This window comes from Ursus arctos, unplaced genomic scaffold (genome assembly GCF_023065955.2).
Source record: "Ursus arctos isolate Adak ecotype North America unplaced genomic scaffold, UrsArc2.0 scaffold_2, whole genome shotgun sequence".
NCBI classification, from domain to species: domain Eukaryota; kingdom Metazoa; phylum Chordata; class Mammalia; order Carnivora; family Ursidae; genus Ursus; species Ursus arctos.
Window position 1 is genome coordinate 59,280,256 of NW_026622874.1, and position 21,415 is coordinate 59,301,670.

The 21,415-nt window shown below is 42.6% G+C and overlaps 1 protein-coding gene and 1 long non-coding RNA gene across 9 annotated transcripts in view; one reads left to right on the forward strand and one right to left on the reverse strand.

Annotated features, from left to right (window-relative positions):
* Positions 1-21,415, reverse strand: part of HSD17B7 (hydroxysteroid 17-beta dehydrogenase 7) — a 74,468-nt gene that overhangs the window by 42,696 nt on the left and 10,357 nt on the right. For 4 of the 8 annotated variants that reach the window (XR_008960281.1, XR_008960280.1, XR_003321215.4 and 1 more), the window contains exons 5-8: positions 19,845-20,039; positions 18,265-18,369; positions 17,480-17,536; positions 13,899-13,997 (exon numbers count right to left, since the gene is read on the reverse strand). Coding sequence is in view for 4 of the 8 variants with exons in the window: in XM_026517246.4 (XP_026373031.1) it covers positions 11,324-11,425; positions 13,899-13,997; positions 17,480-17,536; positions 18,265-18,369; positions 19,845-20,039 (558 nt within the window). In the remaining 4 variants the exon portion in view is untranslated. The other 4 variants (XM_026517246.4, XM_026517247.4, XM_044390647.3 and 1 more) reach the window with 4 other exon arrangements.
* Positions 2,048-10,572, forward strand: LOC130544199 (uncharacterized). Its single transcript, XR_008960282.1, has 2 exons — positions 2,048-2,420; positions 8,738-10,572. It is a non-coding gene; the product is annotated as an uncharacterized LOC130544199 (long non-coding RNA).

The window sequence follows — 21,415 nt, forward strand, 5'->3', positions numbered from 1 at the left end:
CATTTTTGAGTTCACATTCCTATCCGGCATCTCCTCTGCTTTTCCCTTTTTGCCACCACCCTCCTAATTGCAGTCAGCCCCCCCAAAACTCTCCGTTTGTCTTGATTTCTTTGTTTACAGGCTGAAGCGGAAAGTAATCTGGGTTTTGGTAAGGAATTGTATGTACTGTAACAGAATATATAATTTCATGGTGTAGAAGAGGCGATCCCCGTCTACGGCCTGCGGTTAACATGGAACCTCTATGAAATACTTCAATCCATTTCCCCCCGTCACTGTTTCTCTGCTTCTCAGGGCCGTCTTCCCAAATATCCCCCATCAGAGGAGGCGGCCACGCCAATGGAGGACGCCTGCAGGCAGCGAAATGTAAACGAACCGTTTAATATCCTAGAGATTTTTTTTTCTTTTTGAGTAATACATGCTGGCAATTAAAAATAAAATAAAATCTATGAACTTCAAATTCAGTGCAAGAGAAATGCAGAGGAAAGCCCTTGTCTAGTTCAGCTTCCCAGAACAACCAGTCACTGTCATAAAACCTTGGTTTCTTTCGGTGCCTTGAGATTGTGTGTGTGTGTGTGTGTGTGTGTGTGTGTGTGTGTGTGAGACACAGATGGAAGCAAAATATACACACTTCACAGCATCTTGTTTTTATTCACTTAAAAACATCAACTCATATATATCTACTTATATGTTTTTACTTAGTTCTTTTTAATAAATTTTTATGACTTTAAATATTTTTCCTACATTTTTATGGCTATGACATCATTCCCTCATCCAGTCCCTTGCGGCTGGATAAAGATGTTTAAGTTCTTTCTTCTCTTTTGCGGTTGCAAGACAAAAAAAAAAAAAAAAAAAAGCTGCAATGAATGTTCTTGTCTAAAATCCCTCGTCTGCAATTCCAAAGCTCAAACAGCTTAAAAAACTGAAAGTCTTTTCAAATGTTTGGCACAGTCGTTTGGCAGCTAAACGATAGCTGAACGCATGTGAGGCTATTTAGAGTCTTTATAGTACTTGACGTGAATTCATCTATCTTTTTGCTGACACATTACTGGGTTTGAGTACAGGTTGTTAACCCAACTCCCACTAGAGTTGTTAACAAAAAAGACTGTGTGGTATGCACGGACTTATCTTTCTAAAATCCAAGCGATTTTAAGTTGTGAAGCACGTTCAGCACTAACGGTTTTAGCCCTGGGTAGATACCTTTGTACATATTTACGAGTTGTATCTTCAGGATAAATTTGAACACGTAGAGTCGCTAATGAAACGTGCGTGTTAAACTTTGGCAGACACCATCACATTGCTCTTCAAAGGAGTGAACGATTTACATCGCAAGCAATATTAAATAGAAATGCCTGTTCTGGGGCGCCGGGGGGCTCCGTTGGTTAACATGATCCTGGGGTCCTGGGACCCAGCCCTGCATCAGCTCCCTGCTTGGCGGGGAGTCTGCTTGTCCCTTTCCCTCTGCCCGCCTGCCCCCTACACTGTGCGCGCACTCTGTCTCTCAAATAAATAAATACAATCTTTATTTTAAAAATGCCTCTTAGCCTGTTCTTTCACATGCAAATAGAACTTTTTGAGGTTTGCTGATATGACCAGTGAAAAGGTGATAACTCATGTAGTTTTGAGTTCATTTTATTACGGGTGAGATTAGGCATTTCTAGAATTTACCATTGATTTACATCCATTCTTTAAGTATTAGGTTAATTATCCCATCGACTCTCAAGATGTGTTCCAGGCATTTTTTTCCCAGCTTGTTTGTCTTTTGTTTTGGTTTTGTTTATGATAATTTATTGTACAGGAAGTTCTAATTCTTTTGTAATTATATTCATTCCTCATTGATGCATCTGGAATTTATTTTGATGTAAGGAATTGTTTGCATGCCATAACAGACTGTCACAAACTCAGCGGTTTAAAACAATACAAATGTTTTCTCTCTCGGTTGTGTAGGTCAGAAGTCCAGCACAGCCTGATTAGATTCCGTGCTCAGAGTCTCACTGGGCTAAAATCAAGGCATTGGCCAGGCAGCAGTCCAGCGCCTCGCACAGTGGATGAGAGGTCCCTGCTTTCTTGCTGTCTGTCAGCTTCTGGAGGACATCCACCCTCTCTGGTCACGCGGCCTTTCCACAGTATGGTGATTTGTTTCTCGAAAGGCCACAGGACTGTGCTCGCTTGGGCAGCACATGTACTAAAATTCGAAAGGCCACAGGATAGCATCTACTGTGGCTTCAAATGTCTCTGACTTGAGCTCTGCTAGCTCTCTTCTGCTTTTAAAAGCTCATGTGATTACACTGGGCCCATTTCAAAAATCTGGGATAATCTCCGTATCTTAAGGTCAACTGTGCCACAAAGAGAACGCAAACATGACAGTAACTCCGGGCAAAGATCATGGGGCACATTTTGAATTCTGCCTACGCATCAACGAAGTGAGTAAGACTCCAGCTCCCTTTGATTACTAGCCAGTCGCCCCAAAATTATCTTGAATAAACCACTGACACCAGTTTGTTTGGTTGTTTGAAATTTGGGTTGCTGGATAAGTCAGAGATGTCGTTGATCCGAGTGGAATCCAGCCCCTACCTTTCTGCCACTTCAGCTCCTCTGGGGGCAAGAGATTCGTATTTGACAACCTGAAAACTCCTGGAAATCGGAGGAGTCCCGTTCTGGGGCCAGCCCCGTAGACTCGATATGAAAGGTCCAGGGCTCAGTGGCGCCCTGTGAGTAGAAGCTCAGGCGTGTGGCTGTTCCATGAAGAGCTCACCCCTGTAGAGAGGAGGGAAGGGTCTGGATCTTGTAGGTTCAGTGCTCATTACACTCTGGGAATGACAGCCAGAGAAAACTGTGAGCTCCAGGAAGCTTCGGGGCAGTGGAGATCTGTCAGTGGCTTCTCCCTCCCATCATATGCCCACCCACACCAGGGAAGAAGGACCTAGTTGCTTGTATTCTCAGAGACTTCGCTTCAACTTCAACTTGAAAGTGGCAGAGGAGCCAGGACAGAACTTGGGAATGATTGCAATGTCATTCATTTATGCTGTTAAATTGTTGTATGAGATAAAGGATAGTTGTCATAATATTATTCTTTCGTCCGTGTCTCTGTTGTGCTTTCAATAACTCCAATGTTTCATCTTGATTTTTGTTCCGTTGTTGTAGATATTTCAGTTTCTGGACATTCAGAAGAACAGCTTGGTTGTGATAACCCTATTCCTGTACAATGTTTGATCCAGCCCCTTACTAATAATCCGCCAGCTCTGTCTCTGGCTGGTGATGTATGATTTTTCTCATCCATTTCTACTCTGAACTTAAAAATCTAGCTCTGATTCCCTTCGTGTGCCTGAATTGTCATAGGTGGCCAAGAAGAAAATGACTCATCCTTAGCTCTTTGTAACAGAGAACATCTGCTTCTCTGTAAACCTCTCTGGAATGAGCTTTACCTCCAGTTGTAAGCAGGGGAAAGGAAGAAGTACTGCCTTGAAATCAACTACTCCTTCCTTTCCTTTCCTTCCCTCCTATCCCTCATATCTGTTCTTTTCAAATCCCCATGCATCCGGCTTGGCTGAGAACTAATGCATGTAGTAAGATTGTTGGTATTATTTTTTATTTATTTATTTTTTATATTTTAGATCCTTACTCATAGGCTACAAATTTAAAGAAATAATTTTCCCTTCTAAAAGTCTCAGAAATGAGAAAATATGTGCTTGCAAATATGCTTTCTTTTCAACTACAGAATGTAAATGACAGTTATAAATAGAGATCCTTTTGCAATGGAAGACAGAGAATACGGCACCATTCCAGTTGTTAAATAGAAAAGAATGGGATAGAGGTACTTCCTAGCCTAAGGAAGAAAGAAATCTATGCATAGCCTCTATCGAAAGCTGTACCTAGGACACCTATCCATATTTAAATCCATTTATGAATCACTAACAACAACAAAAATGCGTGTTTCTTGAACATCAAGTCTCTGGGACTTTTCTTTCCCACTACAAACCCTCCATAAAACCTCCCAGAATTTCTGTCCTTGAAGCAGGAGTCAAATTAGATAGCAAGGACCATCCCCAAGATAGCACCGTCCCCCAGGGACAGCGAGACGGGCTCTCTCTAACCCAGTACGTTACTGTCCATGATCAACCAACCCTTATCTCTGTGTCATAACTATAAAAACTGATAATGGATTTAAAATCCAAAATTTTTGGATTTAAAATCCAAAAACTCAGATTTTCAGGTGCCAAATAAAAAACACGGATTTTTCCGTGGAGTTTCATTACTAGGAATAAGACTCATGCTGCCCTCAGGTTGTTCTTAGTACTTTTTAAGTCTTCTCCTTGAGAAGTGATTATATGTATTAGCAGAAGACGAGTTCTACGAGGACAGTCACAGCTGACAGAGCCTCAGTATACTCGGGCTTGGTTCTCCCAACCCCATTCCAAATCAAGAGTGTGAATTGTCATCTAGTTGGTTTGTTTCCTTTTTAATGTGGCTACAATAAAATAGTTGATGAAGGCTATAAAACAGAGAAATATCAAAGAGCAGGGTATTTTTATTCAAATAAACTTTTGTTTCATCGATTGTTCATGCATTTACGTATGTAACAAGTATCTATCAAGAGCCCGCTACGTGCCCGGCATTGATTCAGTGTTGGAGATACAATAACGAACAAGAACAAAAAAATCTCCCAACGTCCCAACCCTTTTGGAGTTAATACTCTGATAGGGTTAAAAGGCAATAAGCAAGACAAATAAGTAAAATACGTACGACGGATGGTAATGAGTGGTAAAGAAGAAAAAAGGGGAGATGAGGAAACTTGCCAGGCATGATGGAATTCTAGATGCGGAGATCAGAAAGGAGCCCACTGAGAAGGGAAGAAAACAAAATAAGAAACAAAACGTATCAACTAACAATTCCAGTTACCCACTCTCCCTGCACAACGCCAAGGGAACCACCAACAAGAGAGAAGACGAACACAACACACTAACTTGAACTATACATATGTGCAAGCAATCTGGCTTAGGGAATAAAACGTTTCAAACATGAATGCAGGACCCCACTGCCTTCTCTTACCTCGCATTCAAGAGTAACCAGTATCCTTAATTTGATTAACTTTTACTCTTTGTACGTACGAATGTATTCCTAAACTATGAGTGGAACCAAACTGGATACATCTTTCTGAAGTTTGTCTTTAGTCAATATTACATATTTTTAGATGTATCCCTATTGATACAAGTATCTCTACGTCATTAATTTTAAATTACAAAACTTTATCGTATAAACCATCTATTCTTTCGGATATGGTCATTTAACTGTTTCTGATGCACAGGAATGCCATTGACTTTTTAAAATTAATTTTTCTCTCTTTTGTTGATCCTTTAGATTTCTATGTCGTCTGCGAGTAATAGCCATTTTGTTTCTTGCTCTCTGATCCTTACACATTATTTTTGTCTTGTTTTATGCTCTAGTTCAAACTTCTAGTACAATGTTGAAAAGAAATGGGGATAGTAGACATATCCACTTTGTGCCTTTTTAAAAAAATGCTCAGTATTCATTGAATGTGATACTATGGGTATTCACTAGCTGTGTCCAGTTACAGAAGTTCCTTTCCATCACTGATTACTTGAAATGTTTTACTATTGCATGGGTGTTGAATTTTATTAAATCTATTTCTGCATCTACCAAGAGAAGCATATTACTTTTCCTCCTTATTCTTCTAACACAATGAATTACAGGGGCGCCTGGGTGGCTCAATGGGGTAAGCGTCCAGCTCTTGATTTTGGCTCAGGTCATGATCTCAGGGTCCAGGGATCGAGCCCCCAGTTGGGCTCTGTGCTCAGCAGGGTGTCTGCTTGACAATTCTCTCCCCCTCCCCCCTCTCAAGCTCTCTCTCTAGTGAATAATATTATTAGCTCTTCTGGTGCTGAGCTCTCTTAGTATAAATACAACTTGGTCATGTTTAGTTTTGTTTATTAATATATTGCTATATCCAGTTACAACATCTTTGTATCTACGTCAGGTGAATTTAGCTTACAATTTTCCTTTAATGTATTGTGCTCGTCTGGTTTTGGTAAAGATGTTATGTTGGCTTCATAAGATGATCTTCATAAAAGGCACTCCTTTTCAAATATCTGGAATAGTTTGTATAGGATTGAGAAGATTTGTTTTTTGATGTTTGGAGGAATTGTCAGTAATCCTATCTGGCACTTGGGGATGATATTTTTTAATTGAAATTTTTATTGAAATAATTGTAGGTTCACATACAGGAAGGAGTAGGAAATCGGAGATTCCATGTGCCTTTTTTCCAGTCTCCCCCACTGATAACATTTCGCAAAACTGTAATACAAGGTAACTATCAAGATATTGACATTGATAACCCTTTTCCAGATTTCCTGTTCCACTTGTACTTATTTGTATGTTTGTATGTATTTTGTTCTATACAATTTATCACACTTACAGGTTTGTGTATCTGCTACTACAGTCAAGATACACACAGTCCCATAATTACAAGGATCTTTTGTGCTGCCCTTTTATAACCCCAAAGAAGAAAAGGATGTTCTTAATGCATATTTCTTCAATGGTTGTAAGTTATTTAGGTTTTCTGTTTCTCCTTGTGTCCACTTTGGTAAAGTACATTTTTCTTTTTCTCATAAACATTTTGCCAAAAAAGTATAAACTTTTTCATAGTTTGCTCCCATCTTTAAAATCTCTACTTCTGTAGTTTGTCCCCCTTTTGGTCCTAAATTGTTATTAGTGCCTATTCTCTTTTCATATATTCATCTCACCAGAAGTTTCCCTATTTTTCTTTTTAAAGAATCAACTCTCATTTAATTGTTCTTCTTCACTGTATTGTTAATTCATTATCTTCTGCTTTTATCTTTTCCTTCCTTCTGCTTTCTTGGGATTTGTTTCTTTTCCCTCTAACTTCTTGAGTAGAATGAAGTCATTAATTTTCAGTCATTCTTCTAATCTATTCATCTATAAGTCTCTCCCTTAGTAGTTCTCAGATGAGTTTTATTATCAGCATGTAGAATTTTCATTGTTAAATTGCAAATATTTTCTAAATTCCAGTATGAGTTCTTCCTTGACCCATGAGTTTAAAAGCTGTTTTCTTTATTGTTTGTTACCTTCTTGTAAAATGCACTGTGGTCACGGAACATGGTCCATATAATATACATTCTTCAATATTTGCTGGGACTTACTTTGAGGTCTTAAAATTTGATTAGTTCTTAAATTGTGCATGTGGATTTGGAAAGAATAAGGTTCTCTGCAACGGCGAGCTCCTTGTACATATTCATCAGAGCAAGCTTATTGTGTTCTTATCTTCCACGCGCTTACTGAAATTTTTGTGTGATTAATAAACCATTAAGTGAGGTCTATTAAAATTATTAAAATTGTGAAATTGCCAATTTCTCCTTGTGATTCTGTAAACTTCTGCCTTTTATATTTTAAGCATTAAAGGCACACACAGGTTTATAATCATAATACCTTCACGGTGCTTTATCTTGTCATTTGGCATGAACTCACTTAGTCCTTAAAAAATGCTTTCACTTCGAAGCTATTTTATCTGGTATTTGCATCCCTATACAGCCTCACTGGCTTTCATTAGATTTGCTGGACGTACACTTTCTCAACTTCTTACTTTCAGCCTTTATATATGCTCACATTTTAGGAGTCGTGGTTGTAAAAAAAAAAAAAAAAAAAAAAAAATTAACCCACTCTGGTAATTAGTCCTTTAACTATCTTGTTTATCCCATTTATATTCATTTTGACCTGTTTAATTAAAGATCTAATTTGATTATTTTTTCCCCTTCTCCCCTTTTCCATTCTTGTTTGGATGGCTTGGGTGTTCCTTTTTTTTTTAAACCACTTTTGATTTGGAAATTGTATATACTATTTGTGCATTATAAGGTTGCAATTAAAAGTCTAATAGGTACCTTAGATATATTAGTTAACCAAAAGGGATGCCTGGGTGGCTCAGTTGGTTAAGCATCTGCCTTTGGCTCAGCTCATGATCTCAGGGTCCTGGGATCGAGCCCTGTGTCAGGCTCCCTGCTGAGCAGGGAGTCTGCTTCTCCCTCTGCCTCTGCCTGCTCATGCTCACTCTCTCTCTCTCAAATAAATAAAATCTTAAAAAAAAAATAAAGTTAACCAAAATCTCCTTCTTCTGAGTGATTATCATGAATATCTTTTTTAATGATTTATTATTTGAGAGAAAGAGTGTGCATGAGTAGGGGGAGGGACAGAGGGAGAGAATGGTGAGAGACTCTAAAGCAGACACCTCGCTGAGCAGGGAGCCCCACACAGGGCTCGATCCCAGGACCCTGAGATCATGACCTGAGCCCAAACCAAGAGTCAGCCACTTAACCAACTGACCCACCCAGGTGCCCCTGATGTCTTGAATATCTTTAGTCAGCTCCCCCAGCTTACGTATTGATGCCTTGCCTTTTTTCCTGAAACTAGGCATCTATATTATTGTTTTATGAAGTCAGAGTTTAACGCTTATCTACATGTTTGCGAATATCTTCACTCATTACTCCTTTTGTATCTCACTTCTCCCTTGTAGGATTCCATTTTCTTCTTCAAAGACCTCTTCCAGGAATCTTTTTTCAAAAAAGGAGTGTTAGAGGTCACCTCTGTCAGTAAGGGTTAGAGATGAACTTGCAACTTTTGTCTCAAAATTTTATTTCAGCCTCACTCTGAAGTTACAGCTCAGATGGGTTTAATTTTACTCAGCACTCACTTTTTTCTTGTCTTCTCAAAGGTAACACGGGAAGAAATCTGCCGTCAGTCTCAAGAACTCTCACTAGTGATCTCTGTCCTCGGACTGGCAAGTCAGCTTCTCGGGCTTTCTGCGCCTTCGCCATGTCCGAGTCGAATTTGAGACTTGTCATCTTTCCTCGATGTGATGATCACAGCTGCTATCAATTCTGACAAATGCTCGGCTCTTATCTCTTCAAATATTGCCTCTTTCCCACTTCTCAATTCCGTCCTTCTGGAACACCTTAAATGCCCTGAAACGTCCACATGTCCACTCTCTATCCTCAGAACCCAACAGTGCCGGGCATAGAGCCCGTGCCCGACACACACCTGCAGAGCGAATGAAAGACCTATACTAAGTCCATCGTGGAAATCAGAATAAGTGCACCAGCCCCGAGAAATCTGATTAGCCGTTTATAAGAGAAAAATCAGGCACCCCTGGAGCCCAACTCCTCGTAGTTGAATCTTCAACCTAATAGCCAAGTTCAGGTATAAAAACAAATCTGGGATAATTTAACGACAAGAACCAACTGTGAGGTAAGCCACGTGGCATATGTACTTGGGAGGGGCAGGGAGGGACTGTGATTTGTTCTCCATTTCAAGGAAATTTGATAAAATGTCTTAGAAAACATACAGAGCACCAGACTACTGACACATCATAAATGGCAGGATACCAGGATTTAGTTCCCGCTTCAAGTCTCCTTTCGGGCACTTACTGTAGAACAGAAATAAATCCTAGCTCGTACTGCCTGGGCACCTGCCAGGACGTGGTCTCAGAGTTCGTCCAGGTAAGCACGGGTAGCAATATTTTTTGTAATTAAATCAAGGTATAAATCGAAGAAACTTGCCCTAAGTCATCAAGTTAGTTAATGACTGAACCCAAATTTGACCCAGTGTCCTCCCCATCCCAGCGCCCACGATCCACCCCCAGCGCCTTCCTGCTTGCCCGGATGCTGCCTCCGGGTGAAGGATCAGCACGCAGAAAACCGAACCCGCTCCCCGTCCGACGGGACAGTGTCGCTCAGCGCCCCACGCGGCACCATCTGAACCACGACATTCTGGCTTAACCATCTCTAAGGAAAACTTACTGTCATCGTTCTCAAAAATGCTCTTTATTCATTCACATGTATTATTGCATTTAACGTTCCTCCACACCCCGGAGTGGAGGAAGCAGAAAGAGAATGACTCCGCTTTACAGACGAGGAACCTGAGATTCACAATAAAGTGCTTCTCGCAAACTTGCAGTGTGAGTGATCACAAGAGCACAACCCAGCGCTGCTCTCAGCTCTCCAACCTCACCCCTTCTTCTCAAAGACAGTGGGGAGCGGGGAGAAGCATTCAGCCCATTTGCACATACAGAATACTTTACTTTATGAAAAATACCTTTAGCAACAAAACGAGATAAACTATAGCCAAAAATTCATACTTAGAATGTATAGAAACTATATTTCTATACAATTTTTCACTTTTATTATGTTCAAAATTTTGCTGACTTTATTATATTCCAAGTATCATGGTTATATGTAGGGTAAAAACATCTGGGCAGTTTAGCATTTTGTCTTCATGTGCAAACTCAGTCTTAACCACTTCTAAGCACTACTGACACCAGCAGACATCCCACCAGCAATTATTCAATTGGAAAATTTCTTTGAAACAATGTGAGTAAATAATTTTTGCCGCAAGTTTGCATACATTAAAATATAATCATGAAAAACAGGTTGGTCAGCAATGAACAAATCCGCAAGTGGTGTTAAAGGTCAGGCCCAATATTAATAACACGGACCACTTCAACATCAATGAAAGACACTTCCAAAAGAAGAAATAAATCAAGTGGCCCAAACACCTACATACTTTTGTTCCTATGATTAACTATATGGGTATCCGTATTAGAACTGTTAGGATTCTAACAATCTCAGGATTTTTAAAGATTTTATTTATCTGAGAGAGAGAGAGAGAGAGCATGTGAACAGGGGGAGGGGCAGAGGGAGAGAGAGAATCCTAAGCAGACCCTGTGCTGAGCAGGGAGCCCAACCCAGGGCTCGATCTCATGACCCTGAGATCATGACCCGAGCTGAAATCAAGAGTTGGACGCCTAACCGACTGAGCCACCCAGACGTCCCACAGTCTCAGGATTTTTAGAAGCAGCACGCGGAGGAAGAAATAAGGGGCAAGACCTAAGAAAACTGTCCGTAAGAAAAGGAACAAAGCTCAGATTCCCACTCAGAGAGTGGACAGTACTTCCTCCTGCTCAGCAGGCCAAATGGAGGACCGGTGAATGCCTGTGTCACAACTGTTCGAGTCTGTGTGTCATCCCACCAAGTGGAGCTTGGGCTCCAGTTGGCAGAACCAATAAACACATACTTGGTTGGGTGACTTGAGCACTATTCTGATGTGACACCATTCTGGAGAACAGCTAACCCATATATTACTTATCAGTCTTTTTCTCGTGTGTAGTCCACGTGCACACATACACAGTCTTAGAGATAATCTTGAAAGGAGTGAAAAGAGACAACTCTAGCTTCCTGTTCACGCAACTCAACAGAAACCCGGAATGCACGGTAGGTATGTGATCTTTCAGAAAGTGTCATCGTCAGCTCTGATTATTTGTTTTTTGAATGGTGACCCTAATATGCTTTTCCAGTTCCAGTAAGTTTTGGTAAAATTTTTCAGCAGTGTCTTCATCTAGGTCCATCTGGAAAAGAAGCAAAGATAGGGATGAACAGAAAGGAAAAATAAGACAAAAGCCATTTGTATAAAAGAAAGGCATTCAACATATATAAGAAAACGGAAAAAAAAAAAAAAAAAAAAGAAGAACAGGGCTGGTAGGTCAGGGCTGGGGTTCCTGACTCTGAGATCCTGAGGACATGTTAGGTCCAAACTCCAACCCTCAGCAAACCTACTGATGTTGCCTTCACACAGCAAGACTGGAAGAGCTGGTTTTGCTCTCAGCCCTAACTCCTGTGTACCAGGCATAAGAGACACTAGCGAACTGAGATACGAGGACAGAAGAGAAAAATCAGAAGTTTTTTTGAAATTAAACGGCCACCCACACAATGTCCACCTTCTTTCATAAAGAGCCCGAGCTTTAGCGGGTTCGCCAGCCTCCGGATTAAAAGCCTACATTGCCAGGCTGCATGGGAACTGCTGGTGCCGAGGCACTCTGCTCTGGCCAATGAGATCGGAGCGGAAGTGGGCGTCCTGCCCACGAGTCTCCTTTGAAGTCATGGGCACCCCGCTCTTTCCCCCGTCTGGAGCCATAAGAATGAGGGTCACACCCCAGGGATGGCAGAGGGGTGACTGAAGGACCTTGAATGCCTGGCAATTTGGGGAGCTGCCGCACCAGCCGAAGGCGACCTCTCCCCAAAACTGTTTTACATGCGAGAAACCTGAGCTTCCTTTCGGTTTAATCTGCTGTAAGTTCACACCCTTCTGTTTCATGTAGAAAATCTAATTTTAACTGACACACTGTATGTAAAAGCAAACTTTCAGGCCCTGTAAAAAGTAAAAGAGCGTCTCTTTTCAGGTCGACACAGAGCCTAAACTTCCAAAAAAAAAAAGCTTTCTTCACAAAGCTGAAAGGCTGAAAATTAAAGAAAACTTTTTAACATTTTGGAACTAACACTTACATTCATTATAAATCTCGTCAGAGTTTTTCCTTACTGGAACTGGAAGAGGCACTAGAGGTCTTACTCAACCCCACCTTTGAACAGAGGAGAAAGCTGACTGCCCCAAATTAATCAACGTTTTTAAAACACTTTCTTGTATGCATTTCCATAAAATTCTAATACAATATTTTGATTTATAGAATGAAGCATTTTCTCCCTATTGATACACAAATCATTCCCTCGAGATTAATCAACAGTAGGTTCACACTCTGAGGGCCTTTTTAAAAGGAAGCTTATTAATTTACAATAGAGTTCCCAAGGTGTGTTCTCTGAAATATTAAGTACTACATAAAATGTGAAGGAAAAAAAAAAGTCATATAGTCAAGAAAAAGTTAGAAACGGTAGGATGACAGATTGCATGCGCGCGCGCACACACACACGCGCACACACACACACACACACACACACGCACGTGAACTGTGGCAACTTCTCAGAGCCTTCCCTGGGTGAACATGCTTTGTGGAAGTCTCTGAAAATGGGGAATAAAATATGAAGCATTTCTCAAACTTACTTGGCTGACAAACAGCTTTTTGCAAATCTTCTCAAGGAACCAGAATCCCGCAGAACATATTTTGGAAAACACTGGAGGTTCATAGGTTCATTTTTAGTAAAGAGACACCATGGGAAGCAAGAGAATGGTTCCCCTTAGACCTCAAGCTACTGACACAGACAAGATCACTGCCAATTATTTGACATCTCTGAGAAAAATTATTTGTCTCAATCTAATTTTATTTTATGCCAATGCCTCCCACATAAAGTAGGCAGTGGAAAACAGGAGGTTGCAATAAACCTTACTCATGACAAAAATACAAGAAAAATAGCTTTGTAAGTTCAAAATAAATCTTCTCATTTTCCTATACACAATTCCATGCTGGCTTCTTTTTAGAAGATGATACAGACAGACTCTAAAAACCACAGCACCAGGGGCTCTTCTTTCCATAATTCATCCCCTGCCTCTTGAAAATACTGATCAGCTGAAGCTAATAACTGTCACACGCAGAACTGAACATTCAAAGGGAGGTGACCGTCACTCAGAAAGACACTTCCCATGTCATCCACCTGGCAACACGTTTCTTGAGCCCCCACCATGTGCGACGCAACATGCTAGGGAAGGGGGTACAATCCTCCCCCTCACGGAGCTTATATTCGGACAGAGGAGTCCGATGTTGAGTGAGTCCTACACAGAAGAGGTGTGAGAGGTCAAGAAAGCCTGCGAGGAAAGCACCTGACCTGGTCTGATGGGTCACGGAAGGCGGTGGTACAAGACGACGTCCTAAGCACAAGCAGAAATCAATCCGTTGAAAGAAGGGTAGGAGCCATTCAGGTGGACAGAAGAAGATGCGTGAGGCTCAGAGGCAGGAGAGAGCAGACGGGAATGAAAACAGGCCAGTGTGACGCCGGCGACCAGAGAGGAGAAACCGGAGGGAAGCCGGGGAGCCGGGCGCCAGTTCAGCCGCCGAGCAGCAAACGGCCTCCCGGAGACACTGTACACACGCTTACCTTTTGGGTCGTTACGTAATTGCTTCCAAAGCCGGTGGTGGCACTCAGATATTTGGTCAGAGGATTGAGGGACTCGGGCTGTTGGTGGAAGAGCCATACCTGGAAAGGAAGAGGATGCCGGTGACGTTTGCTTCTTCAGCCCAAGAACAGTGAGGCTGGTGCGGATCTATAATCAGCACCTGACGGAACTCTAAGCAAACTCCAAAAACTCTCCTGAATATCACCAGCTAACGGCGGTGTCTTCCTGAACCACTAGGGCAACCTGCTTAATAGCATCCTTTGAAAATTTATTGAAAGCAAAAATCCCCTCATATTTTAGCTGCGATATTTCATTTTCTCCAGAGATAAGCGTGACCATGCGCACTGCTCAGAGGATGTCCATGGTAAGAGGTGAGTCTGCCTACCTTGGCGATATTCCGGCCACCTAGCTGTCCTCTCTGGAAGCAAGCACTCTTACTAGGATTGTATATAGTCTTCCAAAGAAAATCTTTTTGCTTAAAAACACGTATAGCCTCTTCTCTTACTCTAACGGAAGCAAAATATACATCCTATTCCATACTTTGCCATTTTCACTTGAACGAAAGGCCCTTCGAGACATGTCCAAATCAGCAAATAGAGAGCTGTTTCATTCATTTCTGTTTTTTTTTTTTAAGATTTTATTTATTTATTTGACGGAGACAGCCAGCGGGAGAGGGAACACAAGCAGGGGGAGTGGGAGAGGAAGAAGCAGACTTCCAGCGGAGGAGCCTGATGTGGGGCTCGATCCCATAACGCTGGGATCACGCCCTGAGTCGAAGGCAGACGCTTAACGACTGCGCTACCCAGGCGCCCCCGTTTCATTCATTTCTAAAGCAGCCCAGGATTCCATCTCATGGGTGGACCATCATTTATGCAATCAATTTCCAAATGATGGACATACACGTTGTTTCCAGTCTTTGCAGCTGGAACCCACACTGCAGTGAATGAGGACTACATCACCTCAGCTGAATCTGAGTACATCTATAAGATAAATACCGAAGATGGAATCGCTGGGTCAAGAGGCCGGGTGTGTGATATCTTGAATGACCTTGCTTGCTAACAGTCCTGGACACAGGCTACATCCGTCTACCCTCCCCCTCCCAGTGCGAGAGAGCATTTGCTCCCGACAGCCCTGCCGGGATGGTGCAGTCCCGGGCTTTCTTATCTCTGCTCATCAGAGCTGGAAAACACTCTTTCGTTACAGTTTTGATTTCCATGTCTCTTGGCGTGAGTGAGGCTGAATGCCTTTTCATGTGATTAAGACAATTTAAAGACTCTCTGTTCATACCTTTTGTCCACTGTTCCAACAGGTTCTCTTGATTTGCTGAAGCTCCTTAACTAGTATGAAAATCAACCCTTTCCTAGGATACGAGTGGCAGCTACTTTTCTTCCACATCATGGTTAGTCTTTGGAGTGTATTTACAGTGAGGATTTTGGTCACACAAAATTTGATTACTTTCATGTAATCAATGTTCATGGGCGCCTGGGTGGCTCAGTCGGTTAAGCGTCTGCCTTCGGCTCAGGTCATGATCCCAGGGTCCTGGGATCGAGTCCCGCAACAGGCTCCCTGCTCAGTGGGGAGTCTGCTTCTCCCTCTCCCTCCGCCCCCACCCGCACCGCTGCTTGTGTTCTCTCTCTTTCTCAAATACATAAAATCTTTAAAAAAAAAAAGTTCAGTCTTTTTTCTTGCAGTTCCTGGGAGTAGCTAAGCCCCCTCACTCTTATACTATTTAAACAGGTCTCCATATTTCCTTCTAGTTATATTTCAACTTTTATGTATAAATCTTTTAATTTATCTAGAATTTTATTTGGGTGTGAGGTATGAAGAAAAGATCCTATTCTCTTTTTCAGCAACATTTGCTGAATAACCCCTCTCCCCCACTAATTTGGAATGCCATAACTATCACATGCTAGATCCCTGTATGCTGAAGGCCTGTCCCGAACTTTCTATTCTACTCCACTGATCAGTCAAGTCACATGCCAGCACTATACTCTTTTCATTAAGATAGTTTTCTTTAAAATCTTAAATGCTGAAATACACAAAATCCTATACGGTAAGCCTGTATGTCCCTAATTCCTGTTTTACAGATAATAAAGGGCTTCAACAAGTGGAAAAATGTACCCCGGGCTTTATAGCCAGAAACTGGAGAAGTGGGTTTTGAACAGAACCAGTAGAACTCTAGAGCCCACACTCTGACCCACGCCAGCTTAGCCCATGTAAGGAGCTGAAATTCACCCGAGGATCTCAGACATTCTTACCACACATGCACTAGGCCCAAACCTTCACCCATCCGTATCTACCAGCATCTACAACCATTACCAAGAGACAATCGGAGGCATCCATCCACGTTTTAGAAAATTACAGCAGGGTCGCAAATTTTTTAAACTGTGACGTAGGTCATACTGTCGTATCCAGATCCAGCTCATCCTTCAGAGCCCAGATCAAGCCCTACTTAGTGAGCAAAGCCTGCTCCCCCCAGCCCAGCGTCCAGTGAGCCTCCTTTCTGATCAGTCCGACCACTCACCACCTGATGACAAAACGTCTTATTTTCTTGCCTATCTTCTACATTAATTTTTTTTTTTTTAACGAAACATGACCCTAAGCGCCTCAGTAACTGGAGATTTTGTCTTCTAACTATTCCTCCCACCACCGATACTCAATACATACTTTACTGCCACACTTGATTTTCAGTACCTGATTTGTTTTAGAAAGCGTAATCTCTAAAGGACCACAAACGATTTCTAATGCTTTGGCAAATATATGAAGGACTAATTAAAACTGTTTTAAAAGCACTTGCTTTGAAAATCAATTTGTGTTCCTACGACAAATGCATTTATTTCTGCAGTGTTTACCAAAACAAGAATGCCAACCACTTCCCTCAATGTTTTCCTTAATTTCAGTTCAGCCAAGAGTTAAGAATCTACTAAGTAGAAGCACGACAGGGACAGAGGACAAATAAGCTCCATCTCGTGGGACAATTCTGATCCATTAGCAGAAGGTGCCTTTGGGGCCTTGGGTTGATGAATCACCAGAGACATCGTTTGCGTCATTAGTATGTCTGCCATGGATGAGGAAACACACGTAATCCATTTGCCGTGTGTGATTTAAGGAAATGCATGGCCTTTCTAATAAAGTAACAACTTGCTTCTCTGATGTTTAAGCAGAGGAAAGAGAATCGTCGTATAAGGAAAAGGAGCTGGACCATGTCACCTGTACTCTTGGCCTGCAAGGCGCACCTTCTCCATGGGGACCGTCGGCCTGGCTACCATCTTGCTTTGCCTGCCCCTGCAGTATTCCGCTGCTCTGCCCTCAAGCTGCTGTGTATCTTGCTTCTGCAGAAATGCCGTCCATATGACATGGTATCCCCGCTACGGCAGTTACTACACTTTTAAATTTCACTCTTCATACTTTGTCCTCAGGTTCATGGTCCCCCTCAGTTAAAAACAGGACCTTGATTATTCACAGAGCTTGTATTTTCTGTTAAGATTGTTTCCACTCCCCATGAACTTTAATTTACATCCGCTAAGCAACCGTACAAGCGACTGCAACTCCAGCAACGTACCAGGGCTTCTGTTCCATTGTACGGTGTCAAAGTGAAAGCATTTGCAAAAAAGCGAAGCTGAGGAAAAGAAAAGAACTGTCATTTTGTGGCGGTTTAGAACAGAGTCACAAAAGCCTTATTCATTTATATATTTAAAAAGATAATCTGCATTTCTCATCATAGGACATTTTTTAAGTACCGAAAACTAAAGAAGTCTAGAAAAGAAATATCACTTAATCTCTGTGACTCTGAGCTAACCACTTTTAACATGGAGGCATAATTCCTTCTCATCTTTTTCCTCTACCTGCCATTAATGGAAGGATAATTTTTTCCAGAGCTCAGCAAGAGAAACCTTTCCTATAACTCTGGTCCTGCAAGACGCTCAAAACACAAAACAAAAGAAACAAGCAAAAACATGGTTCCGTGGTCATACAATGCACAACCATCCCCTTCTTGGGAACTTTTAATGCATATGACCACATTGAGAGCTCGAAGAAATCCAGTTTAATATCACTTAACACAGGTTCTCAAAATGACATCATCCTAGAACTCTTGGGAGCTATGGTGCATGACCAAAGACACAGGCCCGGACAGAGAAGCGGACATTCAGCTGGTGAGGCCGCGGGGATAGCAGGTTGTAGGAAGCAGAGGTTACACGCTGAGGAACTTCAAAAACCTCAAATGAAATGAAACTCTGCCACCTTCTGGTTCAACTCCTTAAATCAGTTCTCAACCTTTCAACACATCTTTTTGGTCCCGGGTCGAAGAGCTGAAGTAAACCACGAACAGAAGAGTTCATCACTCACCAGCCATATGATGGGCATCAGCAGTGTCCACACAAAGGGAGGGAGAATGCCACACGTCATATTGGTCACCATTGTCCCTGGGCACACCACGCTGGAATACAGACCCTGGGAGCACAGGGAGGAGCCGTAATAAGATTCAAATTCAGCCCATCCACGTGCTTGTGAATAAGAGAGATTTGCGAATGAGCCAGGAAGCCGGGCAGGAAGGCTTCCTGCTCTGAGCTGCCGCTGAGGCGGCAAACCATCTCAGTGAAAGAATCACATCCGGAGGACTCAGCAGGAGACCGCTCAGGATGCAAAGATGAGTAAGACAATGTGTCTGTTCTCCAGGAACTCACAGAACAAAGAATAAGCCAGCCTGCAGCTGGAAGAGAAGAGCAGGATCTGGTTACTGGAGTTTGCCAGGTACTGGCTTAATTGAAGATTGGTTTATCGATCACAATAAGTACTTCAGATAAAAAAGACATCCACAATACAGTCTCTGCCTTCAAGAAGTTTCTGGTCTAGTGGATAACAGTCAAACCTAAAGTTTGTGTTGGTTCCCCTGCAGGTATATAAGAGGCATGCTCGTGGCTTGAGGTGGGAGCTCCCCTCACGAGAGGAGAACGAACCCTCCACCCGAGGAGCTCTACATCAGGTCCTTGGCCTGGGACCTGTCACTTTTGAAAGATCTGCCCTCGAAAGAGAGCCCAAATTAGCACAGAGCGTGTGACACGAGGAAGGGCCTGTGTGGGCTTTACTAATCCTTGGAGCACTGGGATTGGTTTTACAAGTTGATTTAATTCAATTTTTACTACGTTTTACCTTATGTAGCTATTGACCATTTTAACTCTAATTTTTATTACTTTTCATTTTATTTTTTCTTTTAAATGAAACTAGGAAGCACCAGTGTAACACAAACAGTTCAGTAGGCAGAAAGCACCCCAGGCAAGAGAAGCTGGAGGCTTTTCCTCCTCTATTCGGCGCTGCAGAGGCTCCGTGGTACCTGACAGATTATCCAATCCCTGGGGGTTGCCTTGATTTACCAAAGGTCCTCTGAAAAGAGTTAAGAGTCTAGACTCATAAGGAACTAAAATTTCTCCCCAGGAAAATCACACATTTTCCCCCAGCAATAACTAAGGAAGATTTCTTATTCTGGGAGCTAGCTAGGAACAGTTAGGGACTCTTCATTCCTGAGTAAAGACATCTGAACTGAAATCCAGGGTCTCTGACACCTGGGACGTTCGGATGTTCATAAATTCTAGCTCTTGAAGAGAGACAGCACGGTGAACGAACCCCCATGTACCTAAAAGGTCAGGGGTTAATTATCTCTGCCCAAAACTTTTACACACACCAACTGTCAATCTTATTCACGTCTTCTCTTGTCCTCACAGCAATCCTGCTCAAGAAAGGGTACTGCCATCTTCTAAATGACAACAGTTCATAGAAGCCAACCCCATTACTAGGAAGTCAGTAGTAGCTGGCAAACCACAGCCCGGCCATCCCCACGTCGCCCGGCCAGGCCTCACCCGCCACCATCCCCCCGTCACCTGGCCAGGCCTCACCCGCCGCCATCCCCGCGTCACCCGGCCAGGCCTCACCCGCGGGTTGAAGTTCCGGTTCAGGGCCACACTCAGCAGGTCAATTGCGTATTTGGAGGAGCTGTAGGGCTCCTGGCCGCTGCTGTGCTGGATGTCCTCAAGGTGGAAATTAGATTTCCTTGCGTTGCGAGAAGATGTCCAGATGAGCTGGGAAGGACTGTCGCTGTGACAGAGGAGAGGCTCCAGTTCCCGAATCTGAATGAGATGAAAAGAGAACAAAGAAAGGATCAACATCTACTGGAGGAGTGGAGGATAACAGCTGTGAAGCCGCTGCAAACATATCCTGGAGCTGAACAGGAATGCTGTTGCTGGAGGGGCTTCTCTGGACATGCGGGAGAGGCGCTAGAATGACGCATGCAGAGACCAGTTAGCGTCAGAGACCGCAGTATGAACCGATGTCTAGCTTCATAAAGATACAGACGGTTACATATAAAAATACTAACAGGTACTCACACATACATGTATATGGGTACATACACTTACATGTATCTCTCTACGCTCTGTGAGCCTGAAGCTATGATCCATCAGTAGCAACAGGCACCCAGATCTTGGTTTCTAATACCATCGTCCAATAAGAGGTACCAGATCTTGGGGCACCTGGGTGGCTCAGTCGGTGAAGCATCCGACCCTTGATTTAGGCTCAGGTCATGATCTCAGGGTCCTGGGATGGAGCCCTGTGTCGGGTTCTATGCTCAGCGGCGAGTTGGCTTAAGGATTCTCTCCCCCTGTTCCCCACCTGTTCAAGCTCTCTCTGTCTCTAAAATAAATAAAAAATCTTAAAAAAAAAAAAAAAAAAGTGGAACCAGATCTCCTTAGGGAAATGGCTGATTCTAGGACTGGGGCAGGAAATATATCTGATGAGCCTGAACCACCTGGTGGTGCCAGAAAGAACATGCTCAAAACAGAAAACCATACCGATGAGGCTGTATCAGAGATATGCAGGATCCAACACAGAGAGCCCCCAGTGGCCCGAACTGAAATAATTTGGGCAAGGAAATCAAGTAGTATTTCTAACTCAAAGTAGAAAATACATACCCACAAGCCCGTGGGACTATAATAAGTGATTTTTGCAGCATTACTGAGGTATACATGACCAAGAAATGACTGAGTAAAGCATTAGATGGAGAACAGACAAATCTCTCTTGCAGAAAAATTCCAAATAATTTATGTAGCTAATCACCCCTTTGGGGCATCAAACACAACCCCTTAAGTGTGCGCTACACGTGGTAAGTCTCTTCCAAAGAGTACAATATGGAAAGGGAGAGAAAAACAAAAAGAGAGACTTTACAATGAAAAACCTGACAAACACTACCTCGAGCCGGGTGATCAAAGGGAATGTCAACGCTGACAAGTCACAGCGACGGCTCATACCCGTGATGTGGTGTGACAAGAATGGTCTTCACTTCTGTGGTCCTCCTCCCGCAAACACGTTACTCAAGTCTAACCATGAGAAACACTTCAGACAAATCCCAACTGAGGACAAATACCTCAGCAGGAATCCTCGAAACTGTGAAGATCATGAAGCAAGAGAGTCTGAGAAACTGTCCCAGCCAAAGGGAGCCTAAGGATAG